At 48.6% G+C, this 20,957-nt stretch overlaps 2 protein-coding genes and 1 non-coding gene across 3 annotated transcripts; 2 read left to right on the forward strand and 1 right to left on the reverse strand.

The window, feature by feature from the left end:
* The first annotated feature begins 496 nt into the window (after positions 1-496).
* Positions 497-567, forward strand: TRNAG-CCC (transfer RNA glycine (anticodon CCC)). Its single transcript has one exon. It is a non-coding gene; the product is annotated as a tRNA-Gly (tRNA).
* A 448-nt stretch (positions 568-1,015) lies between these two features.
* METTL26 (methyltransferase like 26) lies at positions 1,016-11,542 on the forward strand. The gene is made up of 6 exons (XM_088148177.1): positions 1,016-1,461; positions 3,346-3,508; positions 5,608-5,667; positions 7,134-7,201; positions 7,934-8,012; positions 9,315-11,542. The coding sequence occupies exons 1-6, from the start codon at positions 1,259-1,261 to the stop codon at positions 9,360-9,362; spliced, it is 621 nt and encodes a 206-aa protein (XP_088004303.1). The 5' UTR covers positions 1,016-1,258; the 3' UTR covers positions 9,363-11,542.
* Positions 11,543-13,188: 1,646 nt separating this feature from the next.
* On the reverse strand, positions 13,189-20,377 carry WFIKKN1 (WAP, follistatin/kazal, immunoglobulin, kunitz and netrin domain containing 1). The gene is made up of 2 exons (XM_007443469.2): positions 20,216-20,377; positions 13,189-14,798 (listed from the first exon to the last, which is right to left on the reverse strand). Exons 1-2 carry the CDS (start codon positions 20,375-20,377, stop codon positions 13,305-13,307), a joined length of 1,656 nt encoding a protein of 551 aa, XP_007443531.1. The 3' UTR covers positions 13,189-13,304.
* Between the last annotated feature and the right edge of the window lie 580 nt (positions 20,378-20,957).

Here is a 20,957-nt window from a genome sequence, read left to right on the forward strand (position 1 = left end):
GTGCAGAAGGATGTCCCTCTGCCGTTTCACAAGCAGACGTTAGCTGGAAAGAAAGTTGAAACTTTCTGCCCTCTGCTCTTCTCTGCAGCCAGGAGTTTCCGCAGATGGGGTCAAAAATGTCAAGGTGGTGGTTCAATGGCGTTATCAAACTCTGCCCCTTCTCCCTCTTCTTCCCCCTCTTCCTCCTCTTCTTCTTCTTCTGGTGAGGTTGAGAAACACTGGTCTACCCTTTTAGTTAGCACAGTGTTTTTCAACCTCGGCCCCTTGAAGAGGGGTGGACTTCCACTCCCAGAATTCCCCAGCCAGCATGCTGGCAGGGGAATTCTGGGAGTGGAAGTCCACCCCAATTCCAAGGGCCGAGGCATTTGACGCCTTGCAAGAATTCATCCCTGCCTTGTTAAGGCTGCAGCCCACGGGCCTCCAAGGTGAAATTGTGACTTGAAGAAACTCCCTCTGTGAGTTTCAAAGGGGCTTTAGCAACTCATATTTCCCAGCCGCGCCGCTGGTGTAGTGGTATCATGCAAGATTCCCATTCTTGCGACCCGGGTTCGATTCCCGGGCGGCGCACGTGCTCCTTTTGCCTTTGCAAAAGCCCCGATCTCCGCACGGCACGATGCACGGAGGAGACCGCGACGGTTGGGGCGGTTTTCTTTCGGCTCCTCCACCCCTCTTTTTTTTTTTTTCCCATGAAAAGGGGGACTTTTCTGTTTCTGGAGTCTTCCGAGAGCGCTTCCCTTGGAACAAGCCCAGGCACGCCTCCCGAACGCCTAAGACTCCTGAGGACTAGCGCCTTGCCCTCCAATGCCCACGCTCCCATTGCCAGCCTGGTTTTAAGCAAGGACCCCCAGCGTCCCTAAGGTCGCCCCCCATTCATGGGGGATCGCGCTTCTTCCCCCGCCCCCGGCCCCTCCCCCTTCCCTCCCCCCCGGAAAGCTAGACGCCCCCTCCGACCCAGCCAGTAACAGCCAGGAACCGCCCTCCCCGCGCTGCCCTCTGGGAAGTGTAGTCTTCCCACCCGGCGTTCGCCCGCTGCAGCGACCGGGCGGTGGGCAGAGCCGCCGCTGGCACCGTCCAGCCCTCGCTTTCGCAACTGCTGGCCCGGCTCCTCCGCCTTCCCGAGCCGTGGAGGCGCGCCCCCCGCCGCCTGTGCCCGACCTTGCGGGCGCAGCGCCCGGCGCGCGTGGGCGAGCGGTCGCCGGCCGGGCACCGGCCGCTGCCACCGGCGCAGAGGCTCGCCCGCGTCTCCGCGCCGCCCGCCATGAGCAGCATCCCGCTGGCGGCGGCGGCCGACCGCAACAAGGAGCCCATCCTGGCCGTGCTGCGGCGCTACCTGGGCGCCCAAGCGCGCCTGCGGGTGCTGGAGGTGGCCTCGGGGACCGGGCAGCACGCCGCGCATTTCGCCCAGGCGCTGCCCAACGTGGAGTGGCAGCCTTCCGACGTGGACCCCCGGGCCCTGGAGAGGTGAGGCGGCGCCCCCGGGCGCCCCGGGTCCCGGGCTGGGCGGCTCCCCCGAAGGAAACGCCGCGAAGGAGGGCGCGTCCCGTCTCCAAGCCTTCTGGAGCCCTCGGCGGCCTCTGGGCTGGGTGGTTCACCTGCGGGCGGGGCATTACCCGACTAGGTAACCACAGCGTCAGTGCCAGGGAGGGCGTGTGGGCTTCGCCCCCTGTTTACATGCAGGAGCTTGCCCTGCCATTGTTGGGGTGGGGGCTTCTCCTTGGATGAGGGTGTTGTTTTCTGCCTGATGGTTTGTCGGGTGCCAATCCCTGCTTATCTGAACGCGGCTGCTGGAGGGGATGTGTGGTGGTCTTTCTGTTTCCCTTTTAGCTCTCTTCTTTTTCTTTTACCATTTTTATTTTTACTATTTTACTCCGTTGAATGGTACGGGAGTATGGGTTCACTCTACGAGGAGCTGGGGCTCTCCGAGCTTGCTTGCTTGCAGATGTTTCATGACCCAGCTAGGTGACATCATCAGTGCGAGGGAGTGTGGGGTTTGCTCCCTGTTTATATGCAGTAGCTGGTGTGGGTGTGGTTTTCTCCTCGGTGGTTCCTGGATTATTGTTTTCTGCCTGATGGCTTGTCTGGAGCCAATCCCTGCTTATCTGCTGGAGGGAGTGCGTTGTAGTCCTTCTGTTTCCTTTTTAGCTCTTTTGTTTTTATTATTTTATTTTATTGTTTTGCTCTTTTGAATGGTGAGTAAATACGGCTTAACTCCGTGCAGAGTCCTCTCTGAGCTCGGTTGGTGGCTTGCAGACATTTCTTTACCCGACTAGGTAACGTCACCAGTGTTAGCAGTCCAGAAAGACCCCCTCTGCCCAGATCCAAGCAGAGCGTCTCCATTCTCTGAGATAATCTCTGAGCCCATAATTTCAGTTTTAAATCTTGCCATGGGAATGTTCGACGATGCCCTGGTGATGGTGTTGGCTGGGAGGTGGCCAGCCAGTTCTCCTTGGCTGTTTTGTGCTGCTGAGGGCGTGCCCTCTCCATGCCATTCATCGGGCACCCCTTCCTGCCATTTTGGCTCAGGCTGTGGGACTGATCAGGCATCAGGGGACTGTCTGCCCACTTTGTGAACTTTCAGAAGGTCAGTAAACGGGGTTTACAAGACATCTCTAGTGCCCTCTGCCTGGGAGGTCAGTTGAAGATATCTTGCTGGTTTTTGTCCCCAGTGAGAGTGGTACAAGTGTTCGGCTTCTTTTGCCAACAAAGGTGCCAATCTTTCTCCTATTTTTACTGCTTTGGGTAGGGGGAGGTGCCCTTTCGCGCGCATACACACACACACCCGCTTTGCATACTGCATTCGGTGCTTCCCTCGAGGGCTGCCAGCAATAGCCAATCACACTGCCCTTCCCCGGCGACATGGTACTGATTCCAGATGTTTGGCAGCTGGCCTGAAATTGACAAGAGTTCTTTTAGTTTCAGAAGATGGGTTACAGCCAGCTGGGGAATTCTGGGAGTTGAAGTCCACCCATCTTCAAGCTGCCAAGGTTGAGAAACACTGCTCTATGCCCTAAATGTGGGGCCAGAATCACGGGGAAGGCAGATCCCATCGTCTTTGAGCCCACCACCGTCTTGTGGCCAAGAAAATGACTTTGTAGCATTCATCAAATTACCAAGTATTCCCTAAGTATCCCTTTTATGTATTCTAATACATTCCCTAAGTATTCCTTTTACCCATCCTTTTCCTTCCTACTATATATTTATCAATCTTTCCCCTCATTATAGTTCTTGAGTGCAACTCCTTGCTGGGCTTTTTTTGAAGAGAAGATTTCCAACCCAGAGTTTCCACTTCTGCAACATGGTGGGACTGGCCAGCAGATTGTCCTCTCTTCCTCTCTCTCTTTGCAGTATTTCAGCGTTTATCAGAACATTCCACCTCTCAAATGTCAAACCGCCCATCTACCTGGATTCATCCCAGGGCTGGGAGACCTGGGGTGGTTTGCACCCAGACTCTTTGGATCTCATCGTCAACATCAACATGATTCATATCTCAGAAATGAAGTGCACCGAGGTGAGTAGACTTTGCCAGCAAGTCTTTTTGGAGTTTGCTCAGCCATAAATTCTGTTTTGGGGGGATTTTCTTTCAGGATAGTAATGGGCTGGACTTCCGTCGGTTTTGCTTTGGTGACCACCAGATTAGGTACAATGGCAAGCCATCAGAGATCTGGTAGCGCTTTTTCTGACTAACACATTCTGGCAGTTGCTTTCATGAGCTGCAGTTCGCGTCATCAGATGCTTAGGAAAAAGAGCTACCGGTCCTCTGAGTTTTCTGCCACCAGAAATGAATACAGCTCACTTCTTAGAATGTAATGTACGGTGAAGCCTTGTCTTAACAAACTAATTGTAGGGAAGTTTGGTGTAAGTGGTTAAGGCACTAGGCTAGAAACTGGGTGATCACGAGTTCTAGTCCCACCTTAGGCATGAAGACAGCAGGGTGACCTTGGGCCAGTCACTTTCTCTCAGCCCTAGGAAGGAGGCAATGGCAACCCCCTTCTGAAAAACCTTGCCAAGAAAACTGCAGGGACTTTATTATTATTATTGGGGGCCGGTTTGGTGTAGAGCAGTGTTTCTCAACCTTGGCAACTTGAAGATGCGTGGACTTCAACTCCCAGAATTCCCTAGCCAACATGCTGGCTGGGGAATTTTGGGAGTTGAAGTCCACGCATCTTCAAGTTGCCAAGGTTGAGAAACACTGGTGTAGAGGTTAAGGCACCAGGCTAAAAACCAGGAACTGTGAGTTCTAGTCCTGCCTTAGGCAAGAAGCCAGCTGGGTGACCTTGGGCCAGTCACCCTTTCTCAGCCCTAGGAAGCAGGCAATGGCAACCCCCTTCCAAAACCCCTTGCCAAGAAAACTGCAGGGACTGGTCCAAGCAGTTGCCAGGAGTCAACACCGACTTGAAGGGACCCCCCCCCCCAAAAAATGTAGGGAAGGGTGTTTGTTATCCACAGATATGCATTAATATATTAAATGCATCATTGTGGCAATTTGCAACATTTGCCTACTCACTTCATTATGCAAATGATGCAAATCACATTGTTTGTGTCAATTTACTTCATTGGTATGACAGTGTCATTACTTTGTTTGTGCAGGGATGTCATTAGCTCAGTGACATCAAAAGCTGCAGAAATACGGTCAATTGCCTGCAAAATCCATCATATCGAGTTGATAAATCAGGGTTTGACCATATAAGAATGTGCTGCAGAAGTCAATGTAACGTTCAGTTTTAATTCAGCTTTTATTGGTTGAATCGGGTTTTTGCTGGCCTGGCCCATCAAAGCCCATACAAGGCCTTTGATCTTTCTCTCTCCCCAGGATTGTAGCTTTCATCATTCATGCATTCATGCTCTAATCACCTTGAGGTTAGACTGCTGTAATGAGCTATCTCTGGGTCTGCCTTTGGAGACTATTCAGATAATGCAGCTAGAACATCATGTGGCTGCTTTACAACCAACTAGAATTGAGTTTTGGATCATAGCCAACACAGACAAAGGTGGGGAAGAGGACCAGGACTGTGGCTGATGGGTTTCTTGGGGTAGACTATTTCCCTCCTGTATCTTGACCAGAATCCACACTGTGCCACGGACAATTTCCAAAGATTGGAGGTTCTCATGGGTGAAGCTCATCCATGCAGATGTTCTACCCCACCTCTTTTTCTGGACGTCTTCATAATCTCACCGTTTAGTTTTTAAAGAAAACTAGTCTCACTGCCTCTATGATGAACTGCAGTGCAAGTTGCACAGGCTCCAAATTATGGCCTTGGAGCATGTGAAGGAACATGTGCCTCTTCCCATGCCCAGAGGTCATGCCTGTGAGCAAGCGTAGAGTGCCTTTTCCTCTTTTTGTCAAGCAATCATGTCAATAATGGGGAGGAGGCATTGCAAAATGTGTCTCCTTGCGAAATGAGTTGTTCTCACCAGCTCACCCTTTTCAGCCTGGAAAAGGTGGCATGATAGAAACGAACATTGTGGCTATTCTAGGCAGATGTTTTGCTTGTTGAACAAATGCCACACTGATGTCATGATCCTAGTAGATGTCCTTTCCAGGACTGATGGCTTTTTCTCCTCCTCTCTACCTCCTGGCTCAATGTCTCCCGGTTCCTGTTTCTCCAGGGCTTGTTCCGGGGAGCTGGGAAACTACTCAAATCCAAAGCACTCATGATCACCTATGGGGTAAGTGTTTCCTCAGGGATGCAAAAAATTCAGTGATCCTTGTAAATGTGCAGAGATGGAAGAGCTATTCCTGATCCTCACTGGGTCAATGCAGGGAGAGAGAACCTGGTTTTGGAGTTTGGGACTCACTTGCCATTGGCTATGCTGGCTAAAACTGATGGGGTTGGAACCCTAAAAACCTGGAAGGTGCCAAAACCTAGCTGGGCTGGAGGTGATGGGCAGTTTGTCCAATGAGTACCAGATGCCTTCAGTTTACCTTTAAATCTATTTAGTACAGCACCTTTGACTTCTCTGGGGAGTTGATTGTCACCTTGGCGGCCACTTTTAGAAGGGCTCTGATGGGCTGCAGATTACCCAGTCTTGGCCCAGTTAGGGTGTTGCCCATGAAGAGGGATGTGTTTTGGATCTCTTCCATTTTGGAAGTGGCACCTCCATCTGATGAAGCAATTGCCCTCGGGTCTGCGAAAAAGTCAAAACTCTCTTTCATGTTGTAGCACGGTGTTTCTCAACCTTGGCCACTTTAAGATGACTGGACTTCAACGCCCAGCATTCCCTAGCCAGCCATGCTGGCTGGGGAATGCTGGGCGTTGAAGTCCACCCATCTTAAAGTGGCCAAGGTTGAGAAAGACTGCTGCAGCAGTTTTCAAGTATCAGAGGTGGAAGTTTTGGGGGTGATCAAAGCTGTTCCTCCACCCTTTACAACAATGAAAGAAAGAAGTGCTGGGGTTGAGCTCAGTCTAATGGATACCATGCTCAGACGGAACATCTTCCAACCTTGTAAATGGTTATCTCGTGGTGCCAGAGGAGCGTCTTGACCATCACTTGGCCTTACCGTGATGTTTCATCTGGTCATTGATCAATATAAGTTGATTTGATTTGGCTAGTGGTGTTTACAGGTGCAGTGGAGCTGAACCTTGGTTGATTCCAGGTCTCCTGGAGGCCAAACCTAGGATGAGACCACTGAAAGGTCGGGGAGAAGGGACGTAGCTAGTTAAAGCTTAGTGAAAGTGAGGTAGAGTAATTGAAAGTATCCGGGATTGCTCCATGCCTCAGCTGATCTCACGGTTTTGTCTACCTTGCAGCATGGTTCAGAGCAAAAAGTCATTTTCTAGCAAGACGGGCGGTGACAAATTTGAGAGAGAGAGAGAGAGAGAGAGAGAGAGAGAAGGGTGAGAATTATGTTTCCAACCCTGTGTTTTTTAGAGGCCCAGTAGGCTGAAGATGTCACCAGTATCAACAACAACAACCACATTTTGTTTTCTGTATATTGAAGTTTTAGAAAGGTCCAGACCCAGGAAAACTGGAAAGGCCCCTGGTACCAAAATGAGTTTTCTTGCTTCTGTTTTTCCTTTGGACTGTGGAGGGCATGGAGGCTCTCAGTAGGAGAGAGACTTCCCACTTAGCTGGAGGACGGGTGACCTTATCTAACAACTTCATATTTGTGGTTTTGCCTCTGTGCTCCATAGCCCTACGCGGTGAACGGTTGCATCACTCCACAGAGCAACGTTGATTTTGATCACAGTTTGAGGCGGAGGTGAGCAATGCAAAGGTTGACCGTGGGGGTGGGGGGTGGGTCAAAAAAGTCAAGATGGTGCTTTTGGCTCTTGGCTCCTGGCTCTTTTCTGTGTGCATTGTGACCCCCTAAAAAGGGACAGAGCTTCAACTGCATGATTGTGGCCAGCAACTTGACTTCGTTGATACCCTGGTTGTGGGTCACCTCTCTGGAAGAGGGGTAGGAATGCATTCATCACCTCATTCTTTTCCTCTGGAAAGGCTGAAGCCAAGAATGGACGCTGGGGGTCTCCAGGTGACCAACTGTTCCCCTTTTTCTATTTAATACCACCCCCCCAAATGGCTGAACATCAGGCCATTCAAATTTGACCACACTGTGGCATAGCCCTTTCCAGATGTTTTGCAACAAATTGAAGGGCTCTTCTCCACGGAAATGGAAGACCCAACAAGGGGAAAAGTTGGGTCGTTGAAAATAAGTCATTTTACCGCCAGATTTCAAGAGTGTGGTGGGGAGGGCACAGGGTTTGCTGTGGTCTGTCGATGGCTAGCCTTCATCTAGCATGGCTGGCTGGGGAATTCTGGGAGTTGAAGTCCACCCCCCTTAAAGTGGCCAAGGTTGAGAAACCCTGCTCTTGAGAGTTCTTTATAGCCCTCTTTTCCTCCAGAAGCAATTTTTTTTAGGTTGCAGAATCATTCTTTTAACAAAGGGCTAATCATTTTCCTCCCTCCCTTCTTTGCTCTCTCCCACTACCAGAAATCCAGCTTGGGGGCTCCGGGACACTGCTGTCCTGCAACAGCTGGCCGAGGCCAACGGGATGCAGTTGGAAAAAATGGTAGGCTGAATTGGGAAAGGTCGCAAGCTTTACTCAGCACATAACCAGCATTAGCCCAGCATTCAAAGCTCAGTTACTCGTAACCTTGGCTCGGCTTTTGGTGGCTTAGCCTGTCGTGCAAACGCCAAATAGGGGTGAATTCCCTAACGTGGTTAAGTGCATCATGTGAGCAAAGGCTTCTACAGATACACTAAACATGTTTAATGTGTTGCTAAAAAGAAAGCGAGAGACCCTCTTCCTCCCCACCCAAGACAGGGAAGGACACAGGCCTCAGATCCTGGCCATCTTCATGGCTCAGCTCAGTGTCCACATGGTGGGTGGAGGGGTGTAAACATCGGCAAGATGATAGGTGCAGCATCACGATCTTGCAGTTTTTGACACACACACATACCCCCATGGACCCTCAGCTCCAACCACGTTGCTTCCCCTCTCCCCCACCCACCCCCTCCCAAATCTCCCCCCAATTGCCCTTCCCGTTCTGCTTACTACTGGAAAAGGAATGGTTTTAGCTTTAGCTGGAGTTTTACCGTTTTTGTTTTAGCTGGAGTTTTATGGCTTAATTTTAGCTTGAGTTCTGCCGTTTTCGTTTTTACTTGAGTTTTACAGTTTTCGTTTTCGCCGGAGTTTTACGGTTTAATTTTAGCTTGAGTTTTGCCATTTTCGTTTTCACCGGAGTTTTATGGTTTAACTTTAGCCTTAGTTTTGCAGTCTTAGTTTTTACTGGAGTTTCACAGTTTTCCTTTGAGCTTGAATTTTACTGTTTTGAGTTTTAGCTTGAGTTTTAGAGTTTTAGTTTTACACTTTTACATGTGGTCGTAGCTTGAGTTTTACACTTTGAGTTTTAGATTTAGTTTTACAGTTTTAGTTTTAATCTGGGCAGGAGTATCTGCAGGGGGGTATCCAAAAGTCAAGATGGCAGCCGTGACCATGGGACTGAAGCCTCCATGTGGCTGCATCCTTGACTTCTTGGACAACCACCTGCACGCACCCCTGCCTGAGTGACCCCTCTGTGCAGCCGAATTTCTAGCAGCAACTTTGCCTGGCATGGCAACAGATGCACTCCCTACAACGTATTAATTTGAGTTAGCTTTCACCTAAAAATAAATGCAGCTTCTCTCCTGTATCCTGGCCAGTCCTTCCCCAGCTAGATTCTTTGGAATCCACCTCCTTCCATTGATCTCTAGGGTCTCCTAGTGCGTCCTGGTTCCCCAGACTGGTGGGCCCCAGAAAAGGGGGGCTATTGCAGCCTGGCATCCCTTGCAATCCTATTGCCCAGAATAACCGTAGAGTTTCTGTGCCCAGGTTGACATGCCTGCGAACAACAAGTGCCTTATTTTCCGCAAACGCTAAGTCGCCGTGCCGCTGCCTCCCCGAGGGAACCAGACGGACTCCTTCAGGACGCTGCGGAGCTCTCTTCCTTCTGCAGTGTTTCTTCTGCGCTCTGCTCTCCTGCTTCTGCAGTATTTCTTCTGCTTCTGTCGTGCTGTGCTCTGCTTCCTGTCAGGCCCCTGGGGAAGTCCTCGTGAGGTGATTGGACCTGGTGCCAAGTTAGTCCCTAGCTGGGGAAGAAGACTTTCTGGAAGAACAGCGGTCCAACAGAGATGTTTGGTGATGTTGCTCCTCACCTTTCCTGGTGTAGGGATAGGATCCTTTATGCCTCTTGGGGGTTTGGGGGCTAGAGGCTTGCATTCCTGGACAGATGAGACTCAGGATACAGGGACAACAGTTGTTTGTGCAATGCCTTGACCAGGATGGTCATTCAGCGACCTAATTTGGACGTCATGCTTCAAACTCAGCTTTCCTTCCGGGTTGTTGCAATCACATCGCAAACTGTTTAGATGCATCCCTGCAGCCTTAGAAACAGGGTGTGTTCCCTGGGCACACTAAACAAGAAAGCTCAGTTAACAAGCACATCTCCTCAGTTCACCGTCTGGCTGACAACTGCTCTCTCACCAAGCGTGGTGGTTTGATGGTCCTCCATAATAGCCACTCCTTGGTGGATCCAGAAAGCTGCACATGTAAGCCCGGGCTTGTCACAGGTTTGAGATCCTGGTTTCAGGATGCCTTAAATGTCTGCTGCTTTTGGCTTGAACAACATGGCAAGCCTGCCGAGCTGGGGTAATACATGAGCGCTGGGGATGTGAGGTGGAATCAGCAAGCTTCATTGGTGGTTATGTGCTCGTGCCTTTTGAGAAGGGTTATGGGTTGGGACTTCGGGGATGACAATTTCGGAATAATGCTTTAAGAAGTCTTGGAAGGCGCCGTTACTCTGTTCCCCCTAAATGACTAAAACTTTTGACCAGTGGGAGGGGAGATGAAAATGCTTGTAAACTCCCCCCTCCAGCCAGAAATATTTCTTTCCTTTTTACTTCTTTTAACTACAGAGATGACTCCTACATCAGGCCAACACTTAATCAACTACAGTACAGCAGTGTTTCTCAACCTTGTCCACTTTAAGATGGGTGGACTTCAACTCCCAGAATTCCCCAGCCAGCCATGCTGGCTGGGGAATTCTGGAAGTTGAAGTCCACCCATCTTAAAGTGGCCAAGGTTGAGAAACACTGAACTATAGAGCTGGTTAACTACAGTATTTCATGCCATTGGGTTCAATTTAACACAATGCCTTCCTCTTACCTTTCGGGACATATGGAAGGCAAGATCCCCCATGCTTCTTCTTAAGACCACGAGTCTGATGTTGAATCAGCACATGACATAATAGGATGTTTCACGTGGTCTAAAGTTCCTTGAACTGCAACATCCGAGCTGCGAGACTGACTGTCGGGATGTTTGAATCTCCGTCCGCATTCACATCTCCCTCCCTGTAGAACACCAGCCTGAAAGAAAGGGCTGATGTTGTCCAGATGTGCTGGATTGCAGTGGATCCCCAGCTCTTGTCTTGTAGTACAATAGATCTGGATGGTTGGTTTAAAAACTTCCTGGCCCAGTTTTCTGCAGGACGGAGGGGTTAGTAAGCTTGCTTTTGAAAATGGTGAGGTGTGCCCAGATAGCTTCACGTGCGAAGAACGATAGCTTCCAAACCTGCTCACACAACTAACCTGCTTGTGTTTCCAGTTTGCAACCCACTGCTGTTTGTTTGTTTGTTTGTTTATTTATTTATTTATATTTCAAATTTAGATACCGCCCATCTCACGAAAAAGTGACTCTGGGCGGTTCTCTAAGCAGTTCAGAGCTATCCTTAAGGCTGACAGCTGATTTTTTTTTAAATTATGATTATATTTTCTTGCACCCTCCCTTCAGATTTTTTTTTCTTTTTAAAAAATGCAGAACTGTTTCTAAGAGAAGGAAATTAAGCCCCTTTCTATGTGCCGGCGGAAGAAAATCGAATCCATGTCTCTCTTACTTGTACGTAAAATAACAGCTCCCTCTAGTGGTGATGCGTAGCATAGCAGTGCTCCTTTAATTCTTAAATTTGAGCCATATGGTCAAAGAACCTTGGCTAAGAATCAAGGTAACTGTAGCTTATATAATCTGTGTTGTATTTGGGTGCCAATAAAGATAACGTTTCAGCATTCCTGCCTGAGCATCGTTTGGTTTGTACTCAGCTCCCTATCTGTGATGGAGCCGTTAGCAAGGGTAAATCTGAGTGTTTCAGCAGGGGGCAGTATTAGATCACACTTGTCTGGGCTCAGAAGCTAAGCAGGGTCTGTCCTGGTGACCACTTGGATGGGGCTCCTCCAGAGAATCCCAGGGCTGTAGACTAGAATGGGGAAACAATAAAACAGCCTGGAAAATGGGGAGGGGGGACACCTTTTCGGTGCAGTTTCTGAAAAAGTAACCTGAAAGTTACCAGGAGCTGAATTCACGTAGGAGACTTTACCTATAAATTTGATAATACCTGTAATGCATAATCTGGGAAGGGGCAATTAATTACATCCAAAGTTTATCTTTGGAACCTTGAAAAGGTGGTATAAGTTGCAATTCACTTGCGGGTTTGCTTATACCTATCAAAAAGAATCCCATTTTGATTATCCAGGGAAATGTAAATAGAACTTTTAGATCTGGGCTGAACACTATCCGGACCTGGTTGGGTGGCTGCAAAGAGCTAGAATTTCTCTATTGCCACCTACTAGTCATCTAGATTGTTGCAGCCCAGATCCGATAGTCCTAATTGAATTGATACGATCTTCAGTGAATGTGAAAGTTTTGATCTTGCATGCTTCTTCTGGACTGGTTCCATAAACTGTATCTCAGGTTATATGATATATAAATATGGATAACCTTTAGCAGGACCTTTGCTTTGATGGTACAAGCAAATAAACCAGGAAACTTCCAATTTACAGTTTCACATTTACTCTGAACCCAGGAGTTATTGAGATCAAGCCTGGGCGTTAGAAATTGGTTCAACCTCCAGCCTTGTTCCAAAGTTTGTAGCAAAGGCTTCCTAAATTTGGATGAAATAGGAAACTATGATTAAATCATATGGGTTTTGCTTGAAACGGGTTGCAAGCATAGACCAGTATTAAGCCAAATTGTGATCTTTCAAACATGGTCTATGTATTTTTCATAGTGGCTGCCCTTCATTTCTCAAGCAAATCATATTTGGCAAATGTGAACGTGGCTTTCCTCTTGTACTCCCAGGATAGGAAGCTAGTCCTCAAGAACAATGATGCTTGACTAAAGAAAGAATTAGCCATCAAAACAAGAGAGGCCCCTATTGACCTGCACTGTAACTGGAGAAGAAACTTTGTTTGCTGGTTTAATTATTCTTAATTTCACATAGTTTGGAGCAGCCGAAGAGGGTGTAGAGCAGTGGGATGTTATGACTACAGATAAATTACAACTCACGCAAAATCAGACGGTGGATAATTACAAGCATAGCCAGCACTCATCATCGTAGAGTTCTGATCATAACAGAAAAAAATATTTCAAAATGAAAGGCTGGCCCATTGAGTTGGCCTGGGGTGAAGATGGGAAATATTGTCTTCCCTTCATGGCTGTATTCACCCAGCACACCAAACCAGGTCACTTACACGCCTAGTCGCTGTATTCAGTACAAGCTGAGCTGGGTTACTTGCTTTGCGTTGGGTGAACCCAACCTGTTTGGTTAGTTTGTAGATCAAGGTATTATGCAAACCCAGAAAAAGGGTTAGTTCAGTAACCAGGTTAAGCATGTTGTGTGAACACAGTCATTCCATGTGGATTGAAAGGGGCAGCAGCAATGCCCCGTCCATCTTCCCACTCAGTCCTTTGCTTCTATAACAATACAAGGATGGCTGGGTCTTCAGGAAGGGACCTCTCTCGTCTGTCTACTTTCCCTCTCCCCAGCCCACACTAGTCCTGAAACCGGTTGAGCAACTCACAGGTCTTCTTCTCGAGCAGCTCGTAGATTTTCTTCACCCGCTTGTCATTGGCAGTCCGGACATAGCTGTTGGGGTCAAGGACAGCCATGCCATCGTGGACTTCACCCATGATGATGAGGGGCCCATCCTCTGTGGTCATGTTGGGACAGGGACAGTTCCAGTCCATGTCAGTCAAGGTGACTTCCAGATATTTGATGTTGAAGAACTTGAGGCCCATCTTCTCATCTTTGAGAACGTCGTCCAGTGCAAAGCGGGCAATCCCAGAGTCCTGGTCCTCGATGATCTCCATCAGTCGGCCCACGATGGCAAAATCACTGCGGCAGAGGCTCAACACCATCTTACTTTTCAGGCGGCAGGCTTTGCACAGCAAGGTTTTCGGGAAGGGGCAGACATCCTCACAGCTCTCCTTGCTGTCGAAGTTGTTCTCGTTGCCCTCACAGCCACCGTAGATAAAGGAATGGCACTGCTTCATCAGGTGGTTGTAGGCCCAGCGCGGTTCCCAGTTCTTACAGGGCCCTTGCACCATGGGAAGAGTACACAGATTGACTGTGTTACTGACGCAGGCCAGTTGACACTCCTCGTAAGTGTCAAAGTGGTTCTGGTTTGCCCCACAACTGCCGTAACGGAAAGTAACACAGGAGCCTTTTTTGGAGTCAAAATGCCAGCGGGTTTGGTAGGTCTCACAGTCCTGTTTATCAGGTTCCTTCAGGCACTCGCTGGGTGGGAGTTGTAGTGTACTGGAAACTCTTGGGTCCCCTCTGGAGTGCTCCCTCTTGATGACCGAGAGCGGGAAGTCCGCTCGCAGGAGACCAGCAGAGTTTCTGGCTGTACAAGTGTAGATTCCAGCATCTTCTGGCTGGGCATTGTAGATGACCAACTGGCCAATGTTGGTCACCACCATGTTGCCATACATCTGGTCAGGCCGCATGATGAAGTTCTCCTGATGGTCACTCTGCTTCTCCCAGGTGATGTCAGGACGAGGCCGCCCACTCACATCACAGTGGAAGCTCACAGTACCGCCTACATAGACAAGCTGGTGGAAAGGGTTGTTGTAGAGAGCTGGTGGGATAGGCAACTCAGGAGATGCACCAGGGGTGGGGTGAGTTGTGGTCTCCACTGGCACTGGGCTGGTATTGGGCCAGGTGAAGATGTATTTGCAAGGCACCACTGCCAGACTGATGCCCCGGATACAGGCTTCGGCATCCATGTAGCACTTGTTGTAGTAGGTGAGTCCATCAGAGGCACAGGTGAAGTTGGGTTCCTTCTCACACCTGTCCTTGCACTTGCAGACAGGTTGTCCATCCCAAATATCACAGTCCGAGCCTTGTTGGGTGCAGACAAAGCTCTCGCAGGTGGCTTCTTGCACCTGTTCCAGCGAAGAGAGACTTCCGTCAGCGTAACGGGCAGCCACACAACTCCGCAGACCACAAACGTTGGTGCAGCATTTCTCAAAGCCTTCACAGTCCTGTTGAGGAAACAAAAACAGGATGTTCAAATGCAGGCACACTTCTTCCTGGGAAGTTTATCACACTGACAGAACACACCTTGTCCCAAGTCAAACAAGAGTCCATCTGTGGTAATGGTTGGGTAGGCACATTATGCAAATCCATTTGTTTAGCCATGGCTTGTTGAATAAGCTAATAATGGGCTAGGTTTACAGGATGCATTATGCCAGTTTGCTCAGCATTCTGCCTGCTTCAGTCAACACACCCACTATTTTTGACTTAGCATGTTGTGTCAACCCAGCCATTAACCAGCTTCACCTATTGCTCTAAATCATGGTTCCCCATCTGTGTCTTGCTGAATGCTTCCCCATTGGCTGGGTTCCTATTACACAGCTTTAAATGATTTTCAGACCACCTCAGCTGGATTTGACCACACAGCCACCAACAGGCAACAAGCATTGTGGCTTAGTGCAAGGTGCGTTCTAGGCCTGCCTTAGGCCCAAAGGCAGTTGGGTGACTTTGGGCCAATCACTCTCTCAGCTCCAGAAGAAAGGAAAGGTGAATCACCTCTGAAAATGTTGCAAGAAACCTGCAAAGACTTGCCAGCAATCTAGAGCAGTGTTTCTCAACCTCAAGAACTTTAAGACGGGTGGGCTTCAACTCCCAGAATTCCCCAGCCAGCACGCTAGCTGGGGAATTCTGGGAGTTGAAGTCCACCCGTCTTAAAGTTCCTGAGGTTGAGAAACACTGCTCTAGAGTGACTTAAACACAAAACAAGAACAACCCCCAAAATGGTAGCCCTAGTATATGGTCAGACTCATGCCTCTTCCAAGATAATGCTGCTGTTCACACATTCTGCTAAGTCATATGGTGGCTTGATTTTTTTGCAGGGGGCTGGGGTTGAGATGTTGTGGAAACTCAGCCACTGTCATAAACCATGAACCCAGCCTGTGTTTAAAGATTGACCCAAATGGCGAAAAGCTCCTCCATAACTCCAATCTCTTCCTTGTGACCTTCCTCCAGCCCACCCTTCTGGTTCTCTAATGGCTCATCCTTGGCTCTGGATCGCCAAGCCTGTTCTGTGTTTGTACTGGGTTGAAGTGGTAGAACTTCATTTCATGTGGTTTGTTTGCTTCCTAAGCCAACATGGGCTGATCTCAGTCAACACACACATCCCTAATCAAATAAACCAAGTTATGACCTTGAGCTATTGAAAGAACCCAACCTTTCTTATAAGACATGTGGCATTTTTGATCCTAATTTACACAAAATCCACCCAAAAAGCCTACCTTGTAGATTAGTGCTGTGATATGTGAAACCAGATGGCAACACACCCACACACAGACACACACCAGAAAAATAGTGCCCAAATTGGCAAACCATTCTTCTTCACTTGCATGCAGGTGGCAGCACCCCACCAACCGTGTCTGATTTTAGAAAAAATAAGTAGCCCTGGTTAATATTTATTTATCTAAGAAGTTTATCTGGCCCCCCAACTTGGATGGGAGACCACCAGGTCATTTCATAAGGGTAGACTAGTTTGGCAATTGACAATGACTAACCACTTCCATATGGTCAAGAAAATGACATGGACTCACCAAGAGTCAACCAGGTCTTTAATTTATTAAGTAGAGGGGTCTTTCAAAAAGCGTACATCTTGCGGACTAGATTTGCATATTCACAGCGCTGGAGTGTGGTGGTGGTTCCCTGAAAAGCTGCATGTGCAGAATTGCTGGTGGGTCCTAGGAAAGCTAGATGAACAAACAGCTCGGGCGAAGTGAGGCTTCCGAAAACAGAAGCTCTGTATGGATTCTGCTTCTTCATTAGGACCCAGCTCCATCAAATGCAAGAAGAAAAAAGGCAGCTTAGCCACATGCAACTTTTAGAAGCACAGCATGGTTAGCTGAGTCAATCCCTTATTTCACAAGCAACATAAAATCAAGGTTACAGCCCAGCTTTTAAGATCCTTTCACCATCTTGCAAGCCTCCTGCCTTAACGGAGTGAACAGAAGGAGGGACATTCCCTTGCAGTTCTGCCTTGTCTCACAGCTAAAGTGTCAGCCGTGATCCAGAGTCGCAGGGAAGTGCCAGCAATTGATGCCATTCAGAAAACAAATGTGCAATTTTAGTCTAGATGGTGTCGAAGTACAATGGGATGAGATGTGCCTTGAGTTCCTCCACCTGGCTGTTGTGGTTTCTGACTCTGCTTTCGGATGGAATTGCAGCTGATAAAACAAACTTTTTGCACACACCCAAACTGTACGCCAAGCTGGGTGCAGACCAACCCATATCTCTAGACCAGGTCAGACAAGTCATAATGGGATTTCAGCACAATATCTTCTGCAAACGTGGTCACTAGGGTTTCTAAACTATAGTTTATAGCTTGGTGTGCTATCCCTGCTCAGCCAGTTGAGTTTTGCTTGAGAAATCTTGATACACAGACCTTCCTTCTTCATGTAGGAAGCAAGTTCTTCTGAAGAGCCTTCCTGAAGCTCCAGATGTGTAGATGTCAACTCTCAGAATTCCCTAGTGTGCATGGCCACGGTTAAACATTCTGGGAGTTGAAGTCCAGACATCTGGAGTGAGGGCTAGGGAGGAGAAAGTTGGCGTGAAACTACTAATGTGACCCATCAAGAAAAAACGCTACTTTGGAGAAAGTTCTCCCAGTTCGTGCTAGATGGGAACAAAAACCTCTCCCAGGGTTCCTGGATGAGAATAAAATGGTACAATTTTTGGGAAGGGGTGAATGTCTAAAACATTTCCTACATTGGTTCACTTCTGGGGAACACGAGAGAATGCCAAAAAAGGCAGGAGCAATGATGGATTTAGAGCTCTCCAGGAAAAGGGATCCATCAAGAAAACCTGATCAAAAGATGTGAGTGGATCCAGCAAATATTTGGGTGGTGAGAACTGGGGGCGGCAGGGACTGTGAACTAAAGCCAGAGGACAGGATCTAAGCACCCTTTACGCCTCCTAGAACCCATGGAAAAATATAGAATTAACTTGCTGTGTGGTTGCTCCAACATTTAAAACATAAGAAGAGCATTTTCCATTTAAACGCCCATCCAATCATGAAATTGACTGGGAAGCTTTGAGGCTCAGGAGCTGCCTCTCAGGGTCATTGTAAGGATGATGGCTTCCCTAGGAGATGTGGACCTCCCTTGGAATTCTTTGAAGGAAAGGCAGAATAAAAACGTGACTAAATAAATACAACATTAGACAAAATAGAGCAGTGGTCATTATAATGATGTTGATCTCTCTCTTTCTCTCTTTGAATTTCTGCCAACAAAGCAGGGGTCGTTATGATGGACCCTGGAGCGAATGGTCAACATTTCTCCTGCATTTTCCTTCTCTTCTCTTCCTTTTCTTTCTTTATTTGGTGTACCACCGGCATTTCCACTCAGGCAAAAACTTAAGAATCATCCAGGGACAGGATGAAAAGTTTTTTTTTTAAATCAATTAAAACCCGTGCTAAAAATAAATCCGTGCTTAATACCACAGGAGCCAAACAAATCAGGAATTCACTGAGAAACTGGCAAGGGGACTTCCAGTTTTGCTTCTGCTCCTGCAAAGACATGACAGGGAAGAAACAACAGCCGGGACCTACATTTTTCAGTGTGTAGGAGGAAGGGGAGGAGAAGGCAGCCAGGAGCCACCACCAAGCCATCTTGGAGGGCGTTAGGTGGGGCTCCACCTCTACTTGAATCCCTTTGCTTATCCTGGGCTGTGCGCTATCCCACAGAGAAACACCATTGCGCCAGGTGGTTAACCGTGCCAGTCTCATGTTCACAGCTGTGACTCTGGATCAGAGAAGGCAACGACGTAAAACCGTCATTTAGTCTTCAAAGCAGCAACACACCTCTTTCCCAGAAGGCAAACCAGGGACCAGCAAAGGAAAAGAGCTCGTATTCAGAAACAAAGGGGAAAGTGGGGCTGGGGCAGAGCAAGGAATTACGGACCAAAATACAGAACGACACATTGGAATGGATAGTAGTCTGTTCCAGTACCCACTTCACGGAATGCCAATGGATGAGGTTCACAGAAAAGCGTTGGCGATTAAAAAAAAAAAAATAAATACGGGCGGAAAACTTGTTTGCAGGGAAGTTTGATAGCTTTGCCCGCAAACACGTTTTCTGCCTGTATTTATTTATTTTTGTTAAATTGCCAATGCTTTGCTCTGAACCTCATCTGTTTGTGGGATGTTAGGAAGTTTGGGGAAGATCTAGGCAATGTTAGATCTTCCACCAGCAAAAGCCAAGCCTGGCTTACAACCAGGAATCCCTCCTCTTCGTAAAGGCACCGCTGACAAAGATGCATTTTCTTTTTGAGCAGCTGTTGTTCATTACAAGGATCCACCTCGCCTCGTGCACTCGAGCATGGACGTGCTCACTTTTGCTCTCCCTTAGGACCCCCAAACTCAACCATCTAAAGACCCTTCAAATAGCTTTGCGCCAGAAATTTTTTTTTCTGGCAAAGGGGGGTGTATGATCCCCCCCCCCCCCACAACTATGCTGTGCTTTAGCCTGCTTTCACTAGCTTGCTTGCTTCAGTAGATTTAGGAGATGGAATGTGAGAGGAAGCCAGGGCTGTAGGACAGAAGAGGACATCTTCTTGGTAAACCTATGAAATTTTCTTCCCACTTCCCTACAGCCATGGGTGCTAACCCCTTGCTGGGCGGTTTCAGGAACAGAGAAGTGTTTAAAAAGTGAAACAAACATCCTCTCTTTTCCTTAAGTGCCAGTGCACGTCTTTGGGTGTGCAAGCAAAGTGCGATAACCAAGTACCCTCCTTCTAACAATGCTGGCAAGAACCTCTGTGTCTGATCCAAGGCTACTGCCCTGACCCACTGGACTGATTCACTCAAGGGGTCCTGTTTCTGCCCGGGAAGCAGAATATTTCCCTGAATGGCTAATAGGGGGACCCGAAACGACCTTGCTAAAGGTTTACAAGCCCCTTGTTCTAAGAGGAGGGTGTGAACTCTTTGGAGGAGCCTCAGGGGCAGGTCATCCCATTCCTCTGAGCACGTTCAAAGCACTTGTCTTTTGTTACCAAGGAAAAGCGAGCCCGAACAAATGGCTCCAGTGAACAACAGCAGGAATTGGGGGGATCCTCCCAGGATCTCCTCAAATCTCCTTCCTGGGATCTGTTAATGATCCTTTTGAACTAGGGAAGCCCGAGGCTCAGCTGTCTACCTGATGCACACCAAGAAACTTAAACCACCGAAAGAGGTCCAACTGGGGGGGGTGTCTTTTCACCAGCTGAGCCACAGACTTCTAGGTGGAAAGCTGTCCCGCTCACCCACCCCGCCCTCCATCTTTACGCCCTTCCCCGGTTTTATTCCCTGTCCTTTTTCCAGAGAAAGGCCCGGGTCTTCTGCTGAAGACTAAAGTCCAGGCTGAAGATGCACGTGAGAGCAGCCCCCAGCGCAAAGTCTCACCTGATCGGCTTGGCACTCTCGCTCACAGGTGCTCTGAGCATCCACCCAGAGGTTGGGGTTCAGCTGGTTGGGACACATCCCCAAGTGGTTCGTTCTGATTGGCTGGAGGCTGGCCCCTTCTGCCAGGACAGAGAGCAGAGAGAGGATGAGTGGGGGCAGCATGGAGTCCAGATGCAACCCTGCTCTTCCAAGCCTTCTCAGGCAGCCTGCTGGCTTCCCTGTACGAGTCCAGAAAGACATCCGGCTGAGGCAGACTCCTGTAACCTATCTGCTGTCTCTCCCTCACCCCAGCCAGGAACAGTCTTCCACTCTGCCCTCTGTGATAGACAAAACAATCACATTTGCAAAGAGAGGAAGGGGGAGAGGGAGAGAGAGAAAGAGAGAGAGGAGGTAGCGGTCTAAGCGGAGGAGAAACCCAAATCAAAAAAGTGCTTCTTTCTTCCCCCTGGAGAATCTTCTCATCTTCTCAGCATCCTTCAGGTCTAGGGTCCATGCCAGGCAGCCCCCCAAAGCTCGCCAGGCCTTCCCCAAATCAGCATCCTTAACCCAGGGTGTTCCAAAAGAAACAGGGCCACCCTTCAGAAGACCTGCCTCCCCGCCGGATGCTCCGTCTCCAACTTCACCCAGTCGTGATTCCTTTGTCTTTCTCTCTCTCTCTCTCTCTCAGTCTCTGTGCGTGTTGCCTCTCCTAACTCAAGAGCTTCTTCTCATGTGCAATTTGTGAACCTCATTGTTTAAAAAG

This window comes from Python bivittatus, unplaced genomic scaffold, assembly GCF_059951505.1.
Source record: "Python bivittatus isolate LINGU-HERP-01145 unplaced genomic scaffold, Pbiv_v1 ctg000560_np1212, whole genome shotgun sequence".
Taxonomy (NCBI): domain Eukaryota; kingdom Metazoa; phylum Chordata; class Lepidosauria; order Squamata; family Pythonidae; genus Python; species Python bivittatus.